Consider the following 12678-nt stretch of genomic DNA (forward strand, 5'->3'; position numbering starts at 1 on the left):
ATGTTTGATGGTAATGATTTGAACATCTTTGAAATATACCTTAGGTGATTGCACTGAGCTTGTGTCAAATGGTTCGATTTGATGGCGAGACCTTGCCTAGTAGGATTCCATTGAATCATTCACCCTTTTTTTGCATTCTAGGCTTTAGATTCTTAGAATAGAATTCCTAAACCCTATTCCTTTTGTCCTTTTTTTTTTTTTCTTAAGCCATCGGCATACCTATTCCAATTCCAAATCCATGAAAACTTCCAATTTGAACAGCTACATAAGTCCCCAAGTGAAAATAGCATTATCACATTAAGCCATTGAGTTATCCACATGTCAAGAACTGACTGTAGAAACCTTGGAATCGTCTTAGTTGATTAGATATTTAGCATTTGAGGTGATTTTGTTCAAGAGAGGGTGAAATACTTTGGTATTTTATTCTAAGTTCGAATGTGCATAAAACACACATCAACAGGAGGTTGGGCCACAAAATGTAGTCCATGTAGTGACAAATGCAGCCCATGTGTGCAAAGATGCAAGGAATTTTTTGAGGCAGCTTATACATATTTGGTGGACTCCTTGTTGTGTGCATGCCAAGAATAATGCAGTGAAGGACATGGGAAAGATTGATTGGATCAAAGTAGTGGTGAATTATGCTAGAGATGTGCAAATGTTTATTTGCAACCACAACACTTCACGTGCGCTATTTAGGACCTTCAATAAGAAGCGATTCCTAAAATCTTCCGAGAGTAGATAGGCATCCTATTTCATTTTCTTGGAGAAAATGCTTGAGTTGCAACAAGGCATTGCAACTATTGGTTATGATAGTAGAATGGAATCAGTGGCCCAAGTCTAGGATAGAGCAAGGGAAGAGGGTAAAGGAGTAGTGAAGAATGATGTTTTTTGGGGTGATGCAAAATACATAGTCTCCATCATTACTCCAGTTTTCCAAGTTATTAGACATGGGTATTGTCAATGAACATAACCTTGGAGAGGTGTATGAGTGCATTGATTGTATGCTAGACCAATGAGGGCTGTTGTGCAAGAGAAGGACCCCACACTAGCATTCTACAATGAGGTCATTTACCCAATCATTCATTGGATATGGGAGAAGCTCAATACTCCCTTGCACATGATTGCCTATGCATTGAATCCCAAGTGGTACAAGCAAAGGCCTGGTAGAGTTACACCCATACAAGATGTTGAAGTGAAGGTAGGGTTCATGAGGGCCATCCAAAAGATGTATGGTCCTATAGAGGTCAACATCATTTGTATTGTGTGGACAGAATTTGCCACTTTTAGGGGATATTTCGAGGAGGCCAAGATGGATAGGGCAACTATGGCACAAGAGGACCCAATTTTGTCATGGAATCCTCATGGACTGAATTCTTTGATTACCACTACAGCCATTTGATTGCTATCTCAGGTTTCTAGCTCTTTTGCTGCTGAGAGGAACTGGTGTACTTATAGCTTCATCCACTCTCTTAAGAGGAACAAGCTTACCTCTAGGAAAGCAGAGAAACTTGTGGCTATACATAGTGCGTTGCATCTCATCGACTGCAAGACACTTGAAGAGAGTCCAGCAGCGGAGTGGGATGTAGAGCCATAGGAGCCAGCACAAATTGATGAGGATGGTACAGTTACATAGGCATGGCTGGTTGGGATTATCTTGGAGGACCTTGACCATGTGGAAACCACTTCTAGTAGTTCTAGTGATGAGGACTTTGGGAACAATTAGAGGCCTCACTTCACTCCATTTTGTTATTTTGAAACATGCTAATTGTAATCATATAATATAAATTTTGAATTGTCATTTTCATTGTTCAATTTTAAATTGTTAATGTTCATTTCAAAGTTTAGTAGTATTTAAGTTTTAGTTATTTGTCAAAGTTTCATTTGTAATTCTTATATATCTTTTTTATAACTTTTTTTCAAAGTACTATATGACACATGTATATTAGCATTGTCCCCCAACCACTGCTCTTTTGTCACCCCCCTTGCCATTCCTCCATTAGGAAACTCCATGGAACTATGCTTTTTCTGCTAACCTCATTTGCAGTCTAGAGCTACAAATTGAATATTAGCATTGTGAATAGAAAGATGTGTGCATGTGTTCTCATAACAGAAGAAGCCTATTTTGGAATAGGATGGTGCCAAATTTAAACCAAAATGTCTAGTTCTTTGAAACTTCCGTCAAATTAAGTGGTCCTATACTTTAGAATGATTATGGAAATATCATTTATCTTGAACACTTCTATCTTCTGGTTTTCAGTTTGTCTTATTTGCAATGTTCTGTGATGTGTATTGCATAGGAAGTTTATCGTCTCAACATTTCAGATCCTTCTATAGGTCCAGCTTCATGGAAAAAGGAGGATAAGCTTTGCTGTTCAGGCTATTGACTATTATTTAGTAACACATTTTATGTCAACTGTATCAAGCTTTCTATGGATAACTAGTGTACTGCATTTTTATTTTCTTGTTTGCAGAGCTATACTTTAAATATCACCACTGTCAAAGGTTTTGAAAAATTTATGGAGAGTTTGACAAACCAAGTATTTAAGTCCTCCACAAGCAGACAGAGTGGAGTTGATTTGGTTTTAAGCTGCGTGGATAACTATGAGGCTCGCATGGTTGTGAACCAGGTAATTCTTAGTTCTGATCATTATTAGTGGAGTTTAAATCAATCTAATTATTCAGGTACCTGTTCTGTGGTCTTAGAATTATCATCGGCATTTGCAAGAAGCATTCAGAAATGAAGTTTTCTTGCACAATCTTGAATTTCTCATTGTATTGGATGCATATGGTGTTCTAGAGTATTTAGGATTTTATATCTTGGTAAAACTCTTATGTTTCATCGTCACATCATACAGGCTTGCAATGAACTAAACCAAACATGGATGGAATCAGGTAAGCATTTTAGAAAATCGGCTTGTAATTTTCCACTGTTCTTTTCCTATGAACAGCCGATTTTTAATTGTTGACTGGATCTTATTAAACATGCTATATTTTTAATAATAATTTGACAATGGGATGTGGCAATTGTGGGCCTTCAAGTCAGTGTGAGGAATTTGACATAATCAGTATGACACATTTATTCCATGTTAAGATTGTCTTTAGAATCCACTTTAGTGTTTTGGAAAATCTGCTTGTATTGTTTTCCTGTTTTCTTCCTAAGAATGTTTGGCTATCTGGTGATGCAACCTAAATACATGTACTGGCAGGATTTTTTATCACAAAAATATTGCAATTTGATGTGGTATTTGTAAACCAGTGTGATGAATTTCACATTATCAATATGGCATGTTTGATTTGCACTCTTCTTGTTAAGTTAGTCTTTAGAACACACGAGGATTTTTTAATATTGCATATTGTTTACAAATATTCTGCTCATACGAGCATCAACATGAGACCAATACAAGCTCAATACAAATAGACACACTTGAAATCACCTACGAAGGACCAAGAATCACTACTTAGAAATCCACTTTATTTAGAAACCACATCCACATTAGAAGCCAACTATTGAAGACCAAGAGACACAACTCAGAATTCCACTTTAGATGTCTTTGAACTTGGGTCTCCACAATGAAAACCCTAGATTTTAACTAATTAAGCTCAAACCCTTGGACAAAACACTAAGAGTTTTGGAAAATCTCCTTATATTTTTTCTGTTTCTTTCTGAGATTACATTTGGTTATCTATTGATGCGACCTGAATAACCAGTTTTCCTCAATATCTTTTTTGTGATCTACAACATGATGTGTAAGTGCATTTCTGACCGCTCTTTGTGACTCACCAAGATAAAAATCTATTTTACACCAAGTTCCCTGGATGGGGAGAGCAGGAAACAAGGGGTGTATTTCTGGTGCAGAAAGGGATTGGAGACCTTTTTAAGAGGATGGGACACCTTTTCTAAGGGAATGGCATTTAGAAAAAGGGAAAATTAAAATAATTTTTTTTCAATTATTCACATATAACGCATCTGCCATACACATTATAGAACCATACTTTATGAAACATTAGAGCTGAATTGAGAATTCACATGAGACTTTCAATGCATAATCATTTGAGTTTGAGTTTTCCTTACTAATTTGCACACACGCACGGGCACACCCACGCACACACATGCACACCCACCAATCCACACACCCACACACACAAAACAACAAAATGAAAAGGCCTAAAGGCTATAAGTACAAAGTGACAAAACATAGCCCATCTAAGATCTATTGCTAGTATGCCTCCTCATTTCACCTAAGTCAAATTTAGACCATGAATTTGTGTGGCATCCTTACAATACATTCCAATGTAAAGTTAAAGTTTGTTGATACTTGCGAGTTTATCAGTTTTGAAGTCTCAATGAACCATGCATGATAACCAACTTTTCAGCTTGTTGAGAGGCAATGTTGCACCTCTTGATACAGTGTATGAAGTCATATGTGGACCAATTGTTTTTCGTAGTAGAGGAATAGACAACCTATGAATGGAGGTTAATGGCAAGCATCCTCAACTTTGGTGCTTACTTGCCATGCCATTTCCACCATCCAATGGGGTTTTCCTTGTCTTTGGTTTGCTGAATGTTGGACTGCAAAGATTAACAAAAAAAGATAAAGTGTTGAGATTTAATTTGTTTTGTCAACTGAATACATCTTACAAAGAGCCTTTGTTAATCCTTCTTTCAGTTCTTCATAGTTAGGGGGCAATCTCCTAATCCTTGATGTTTATTGTTTGGCATTTAGAGCAAAAATTACAATATGAAGCTAGGTGTTCATAGTGTTCCACCACTGTGTCACAATGAGCCTAATTTGCTCCTCATATAATCTCGAATTAAGAAACCCTTATATGAATTGTTTGCTTTGTTTTCCCAAGGATATTGTCAAATGTGTCACAAATCTCTCCAATACTAGAGGGTCCATATCAACATGTCTAATGACATCTACAACAAGTGAGATGAAGGAGCAAACATATTTTGCAAACAAAAATTTCAAAAAGTTAAGATTCTAAGACTCAAATGACAAAGTGAATGCCAATGAAAAATTAATCAAGATTATCAACTTTAAAACTTTAATTAATTAGTAATTTAATAATAAAATTAGAATTGTCTTACCTAATAATGGACCATCAACCATTATCAAGGATCTTTTTCTTCATAGCCTTTCCCTGATCAATGCTCGCATAAAGTCATTACACCTTTGGATTAACCATCATCAATTGTAGAGGCTCCTGCACTTGAAGCATCCTCTTGAACAAATGAAGTACTTGGCATATCTAGTCTCCACAGGTTCGAGGAATTCCTTAAAAATTCTTGAAGGGAGCAATTGAGGTTTGGTGGTTGCAAATGAAAATCTCTACCTTCTATCACTACTTTCTTCACCTAATTTATTTTTTGAATGTCATTCAATGCATGAACATAACATTGAGTCAAAAAGACATCCTTGTGATCACCCTGCATGTTCATGCTAGCTAATTTGCATACACGTGCTGAATCAGTGAGCACTTGTAAACGCTTGAGGCCCCAAACTCCTTTATGATCTCATCCAAAACCTAAAATTTGGAAGTTCGCATCCTTGTGCTTCCTTAAACAATCAACAACTCTTAGAAAATAAGAGTTAGCTGCACATTTGTCTATGATGTTGATGCATGACTGATGTCTACTATCAATTAACCCATCCATGGTAATTGAGCAGCCTATCCTCAATCATGTTTGTTTCATCTACCATTACCAAATTCACCTTAGAGTATTATTTATCAAGGAGGTTAGTGCATAGTTCACATTCTCCAAGGGGGTTAAATGAGGGATCAATAGAAATGGCATCTTTAAAGTTTGAACATTTTGAAATAGGAAGAATGTGCCACATGAAATGGGATGTCATTTGTAAAGAAAAATCTGGCAATGGAAGGCTTTGTTATTTCTTGTGATTGCACATTGAACATGTCTACAATCGTCTCCTGCCACTCATTGCTAGTAGTAATCCTCTTTCCTCTTGTAGAATCATCACCACTAGCAACCACGGGTGTTATAGAAGATTGTGTAAACTCTATTGGCATTGGCATGCCCTTAGACTTTGCTTTATCCTCCATAAACAATCTATTAAGTTTTGAATCTCTTTAATGAGGTGGAGAATTTCATTAACTAGGTATTTGTTGCTAATTCTTATTGAACAACTTTGTCTTCAAGTCTGCTATCTATGGTGAAGGTTTATTTCTGATCTTTGCTCACATTGATGATAATTTTATTTGTGATAGACTTCAACTGAGATGCACTTGGATGACATGCCGAGCAATTTAAATGATATTCAGTTTTCATTAATAACGAAATATAGGAGTGGAGGTAATGTAGGTGTTGTTAGTGCTGCCCGGTACCTAATATAAGTATCTTGTGTGATGCCAAACTGCATGAAGAAGTTAACTTACTTTGATGAACTCTAGTTTGTGCATTTGATCATTGTTTTACAACATAGCCTAGTGACATGGATCACTCTTAGCAGTTATTTTGTTCATTGTTGTTTGACTGTCACCTTAAGGTCTGAACCATTCAAATACGTCAGTCATCTTGTCTATTTTGGCTTGTGGGTTATAAACTTGACGTTTGTTTGGTGTAATTGGTTTATGGTATCCCCGACTTCAACATTCCTTTAGGAAATATCAATTCCAGGAATTAACAGATCAGCTTTGAACTCATGGAAGGAGATGGAGCTGATTATCCATTTTAATGGTTACTTCAGATTGAAACATTGCCTAAATGGTTATGTCAAGACTGCTAATCAGCTGTGAGCTATGCACACAGATATGCATTGCTCTACATCATTAGTGAAATTAAAAGGTGTTGAATTCTTTAGGCTGGTTAACAGCACCTAATATTAGTGGATGCAAATTTTGTCTGGCCGCTGATTGATGACTGTAATCTGGAAAACAAGTTTGTGTCCATTTGCCCTGATTCATAGAATTTGGTTTCACAAGGGCATAAGTGTGTGGTTCCAAAGTATACATGGGGTCTGTGTGTTTGAGATAATGGATTCCAATTGGAGATGAGGAACTTCCATTACCTCTTCATGCATACTACCTTAGTTGGGAGTAATGTAAAATATTTATCAACAGGAGAGGATGTACCTACTATGTGTAATGTGAGCGAGTGACAATTCGCTGAAGATTGTTGAAGTTTGTGTCATGAGAAAACTGAAGTTAAAGAGTGTAAAAACTTAAAAATGTCTCCAGAAGTTGTCATGCATGAGAATTTCTAATGCCAAAAGAAAGAACAGGAAGTTGGTGGTATGCTATGATACTAGTAATCGAGATGATATGAGGAGTGCATTGTCAGGCAGAGTTGGTCAGAGAAGAAAACTGTTATGGGAATGCTATCAGTGTTCTTCAATTCTGTAGGATGAGATAGTCTTACTTTAATTCAGATTACCATGGAGGGTTCACTAAAGGTGCTTATTAACTTTCTTGATAAGATCTGGTTTCATGGCAGTATTTGAAAGCTCTTATAGAGTCTAGATTGATTTCGCATTTTCAAAATTGTTAAGCATGGAGTAAACATGCTAAAAACACACTGGGCATGAGGCAAACAAATAGATGCATACACATAAGATGCATGTAAGACATACACATAAATATATGCAAGGCATGAAGTATGTACATAAATACATGTAAGGCATGAAGCATTGGAAAAATACACGTCAGGCATGAAGCATCACATAAATACATGTAAGGCATGAAGTAAATGCACATAAGGCATGAAGTATACACATAAAGAGATTAAGGCATGGAGCATATGCATAAATACACGTAAGGCATGAAGTACACATGCAAGTCACAAACATACATGAGAAAGGTACTCATGGAGTATCAGTCATGAAGCAAGACACAAAGCATACACGAGAAAGCTACTCGAGGGGTAAACATGCTGAAAATACGTTAGTCATGAAGCAAGTATATAAATACACGTAAGGTACGAAGCATACATAAGACACAAGGCATACATGAGAAAAGCACACATATAAAACACACATGCTAAGAGCACAAGACATTCATGAGAAAGGCACACATATAAAACACACATGGAGTAAGCATGCTGAAAACACATTAAACACAAAGCGGACATGTAGAAGGCACACACATATAAAAGTGCAATGTTGGCCCACCCAATTTTATTTTTTTATTTACTTAAGAAGAGGGCTGAATAGTTAATCCTAATTTCAGTTAAAGTAGGTTTGTCTTGCAGGCTGGCAGGGTTAATGCTCTGATACCAATTGTAATGTCCCCAAATTGGGATACACCGATTTTTAACCAAAATTAAGAATTCCAACAATACAATTCATTTTACCAACATCATGTTAAAGTTAACTCATTTAAAAGTTATTGAGCTTGAGAGTTAATGAACAATTAACATCATATGAAATGATAAATAAATTTGCTACTAGAACCTAAATCCTTCCTTATTCCCCATGACCAACCATAGTAGAATTTGAAAAGGATAACCACGAAAGGGCGTCCGAAGACTGTTCGGAGCATCCAACTAAGACAATTCGCCCCTTGGCCCACAAATGGCAGGAACATACAACTAAGACAATTCCATCACTTGGGGTGGCCTACTTAATTCAAGGGAACCGGTCTATTGCCTCTCCCTAACATATTTCATTCCATTCCATGTATGATTGCTTGTGGGGACAAGGAATGGATATATTTATTAATTAAGAAACATAATAGATTGACAAACTTATTAATATCTTGGTTAAAGATATATTAAAGAATATAGATGTATAATGGCAGCCCCTATTGCAGACCACTATACATATACATCAAACATATTTACATTCCCATGCATACTATCGAAGTCGGAATTCTGCTATTGATTGCTGTTCATATATATTCCCAATCTGATCTGATGAATGCAGATTATTTATAATGATTCTGATCCTTGTTGATATCTGCCTTTTATTTTCTATTTTTCTGATTTCCAATCAAATGTTCTTTCTATTCGATTTGATCCTTTCTTGGACCCATTTTAGATCTCAGAATGCTGCTTCTCTTCTATTTAGTTGATCCTTCATGTATGGGTGTCATAATTGAGTTTCATCTCCCTTTTATATCTTTATTCTTGAAGGAGACACACCCCTTCAACATTGCTGCCCTTTGCAAAAGTTACATCTTTTCTTTACTAATTGCTGTCAATAATTTAATTTAAATTAATTTAAATGCCATTATTATCTTGGCACCTTTATAATAATATTGCTGATGATATACTTTTTTTAGTGTAGGTTTTTTATTTTTCTCATGTGAAGATATATTTATTTTTCCTACACAAATTATTAAGCTTGCTTAGGTTATATTAAAATGGTTAGGGTGAGAACATGTGGCACAATCCTTCAATCACGTGTCACTCACACCCACCTTTGGGTAGTTGGATGTCACATCCTCCTTTGGATTTATTTGCTGCCTCCCCATAACCATTTGTTTGTCTTTACCCGAGTTGACATAATCATATTTTTGGCATTTACCAAGTAGGTAAAAATCCCACCTATTTTGGGCCATCGGGAGTTATTATTCCTCTTGGATTTATACGCCCATATTTTCTTACATAAATAACCCTCACCTTTCACTATGCTAAGAGATCACTAGCTCAGTTGATTATAAGCCTAGTTCAGTGCTAAGGGAGTGCTGAGTATTGTTCATTTCTTGATTTAGTCTCGCTTTCTTTCTATCATATTGATCTTGGGTGGCTTCACAACTAAATCCAACATGGTATCAAAGCTAGTTGTGAGTTGTGGGATAGCAACTTATTAAGGAATCTAGAGTCATTTTGTTCTTGAAAGCAAAGTATGATCTCTTGCATCCAGTGATGTCTCAAAGAATCAGAAACGCTGGAAGGAAATCCAATTTTTTTTTTTGGGGGGTTCCAGCCTCTTGCTTTTCATTGCAGGCATTTTGGGAGCTTCCTAGAGGCAATCTGAGCTCACCATTGAGTTTAGAGCAGCCGAGAAAGTCAGAATTGCCTTTTGTTTCGTCTAGATTGGACATCGGATGCAAATTCTATGAAGGTTTGAAGCAAAGGTGTCAAAGCCAAATTTGGAGGGTAGCTGATTTTTTGGGTCGTTTTGAGGCCAAACGGACTGCACCATCATGTCTAGAAGGTCCAAAAACGTTAAAATCGAGTATCAATTCGTCAATTTTGGAGAAAATGAAATTTGAGGCAAAATTGTTTTAGCAAGTGAGCCTATGGCCCACTTGCATAGTATATTATGGAAAATATATTTTTTTAATCAAATATTTTCTGTGTAATAAAAAATTATATTATTCAAAATGCAATTTTTATTTAAATTATTTTAAAAAGTGAATTGAAAACAATTTTTTTGAAAAGATTGAAAAATAAAAAAGCAAACTAAAATCAAAGAGCACTTGCGTAGTACATACTTTGCAGGCCTCTTGCTTGCCACCGGTCTTGCGGAGGTATGTGGGGTACCCACCATTGGGCCCCAAGCCCCCTTGGACTGCGCGTTGCCCGTGCCCTTGAAGGCCTGCGTGAAGGATAACCCTCAGTGGGATCCTGTTAATTGGCCCTTGTGGCCTATAAACAAATATTTTTATTGTTAAGTTTTCTAATACAAAGTACCGGTGATCTACAATTTTGACCAGCTCTTCGACCTCGGCTTGTGTGCCCCCTTTTGATGCCTATGCCAAATTTAGAGGTTATTTTGGGGTTGAGCTAATTTGGCGAAGAGATAAAGTTTTTTGCAATCACAACAACACTTGGTGGTTCTCTAGATTTAGTGGCAGTTGGTCCAATTTTGGCAAAGTTATAAACTAATTGGCAAAATGAAAAAACAGCTGGCTTTGCAAATTTAGCTGAAAGTTGTCCAAAGTTGGTGTGTCTCCAAATTTAGCAGGGCTTTGCTAAATTTGGCAGAGGAGGTTTTGTTTTCCAAACTTGACCCCTCACCAATGGAGTTTTGTATTTTGACCCTGATCTTCGGACAACTCATTCTCAGTCATATGGTGGCGTTTTCAAGCTCAATTTTTTTTGATTTGGAGCAGAATTTCGTGCTCTTTGCAATGGTGTGATCCATTTTTTATCAAATGATCTTATTTTTTTAGAAATCCAATTTTCTCATCAGATTTGAAGGAGAGTCCTCATTTTTTGCAACTTTAAATGGCTATGACTTCCACATATGACCTTGGATTGAGGTGATTCTTTTTATTAAAGTGAATATTTTTTTGAGTAATACAAATTGGTGTTGTTTTGAGGTTCTCATTCTGATATACTTTTGTATTTTCAGTATTTGAGTCCATATTTGGACATTGTAAAACTTTAGAAAACAACCCCATACCTTGTATTGATGAGTTGATCGATGAATTGCATGGAGCTTGTTACTTGTCCAAGATAGATTGAGATTTGGTTATCATCGGATACGAATGAGGGAGGAGGATGTGAAGAAGACAGCTTTCAAATGCCATTGTGGACACTTCGAGTTCTTGGTTATGCCCCTTGGGTTAACCAACACCCCAGCTACATTCCAATCTTGCATGAATAGGGTCTTCCAACATCAATTGAGGAAGATTGTTTAGATATTCTTCGATGACATTTTGGTATTCGGTCGGACTTGGGAGGAGCATTTGAGACACCTAGATGAGGTACTGGGTATTTTGGAGGAGTCCTTGTATGCCAAGGAGGTCAATTGTGAGTTTGGGATGATGGAGTTACTCTACTTGGGGCACATTATCAGCTTAGAGGAAAGGGTTGATCCAGATAAGATCCAGGTTATTGTTGATTAGCCTCTGCCCAAAAATCTCACCCAACTAAAGGGATTATTTGGGCTTTGTGGTTTTTATAGGCGCTTTATCAAGGGGTTCTCGTAGTGGGCAGCACCTGTCACAAATTTGACGAAGAAGGGGGGCTTCATTTGGACAAGAACTTTAGGAGAGGGATTTGGTCCAGTGTTGATGCAAAACAAGCACCCTATAGCGTTTGACAATTAGAAATTGAGGGGGCCAAAGAAGAGTTACAACTTACAACATATATGACAAGGAGATGTTAGCCATCATGCATGTATTGGCTAAGTTTAGGCAGTACTTGGTAGGGAGTAAATTTGTAGTTAAGACAGACCACAATAGCCTAAAACATTTCCGTAGTCAGCAGGACCTCAATGATTGTCAACAAGAATGGGTAAGGTCCAGGTATATGATTTCAACATTGCATATATGAAGGGAAAGAAGAACATTGTTGCTGATGCCCTATCTAGGAGACCTCGTTTGTGGTCTATTGGGGAGGTTGTACATGATTGGTGTGGGTTGATTATTGCAGAGTATTCTAAGGACACATGGGCCACATGCATTATTGATGGGATAGTACAGAATAATAGATACACGGTTGTAAATGATCTCATCATTTATGAAGGGAGGATTTGAAGAGGCAGATATTGAGAGCCTTCCATGATGCACCTATGGTAGGACACTTCGGCTATTTTAAGACCTATCGGTAGATAGGGGACAGCTTCACGTGGAAGGGGCTCAAGTTAGAGGTCCTTAGATATGTGCGTGAGTGTCCTACCTGCGAACAAAATAAATAGGAGCACACTTTTCCTGCAGGTTTATAGTAGCCCCTACTTATTCCTAGTAGGAAGTGGGAGTGCATCTCGATGGATTTTATCACGGGCTTACCTAAAGCCCAAGGGAGAGATTGCATTTATGTTGTGG

At 37.1% G+C, this 12678-nt stretch overlaps 1 protein-coding gene across 1 annotated transcript in view; it reads left to right on the top strand.

The window, feature by feature from the left end:
- The window catches only part of LOC131067521 (ubiquitin-like modifier-activating enzyme 5), a 166568-nt gene that overhangs the window by 33600 nt on the left and 120290 nt on the right, over window positions 1–12678 (top strand). The window contains exons 6-7 of the mRNA XM_058002553.2: window positions 2472–2627; window positions 2856–2892. Of these exons, the coding sequence (XP_057858536.2) occupies window positions 2472–2627; window positions 2856–2892 (193 nt within the window). The remainder of the gene's footprint in view (window positions 1–2471; window positions 2628–2855; window positions 2893–12678) is intronic.

This window comes from Cryptomeria japonica, chromosome 10, assembly GCF_030272615.1.
Source record: "Cryptomeria japonica chromosome 10, Sugi_1.0, whole genome shotgun sequence".
NCBI lineage: Eukaryota > Viridiplantae > Streptophyta > Pinopsida > Cupressales > Cupressaceae > Cryptomeria > Cryptomeria japonica.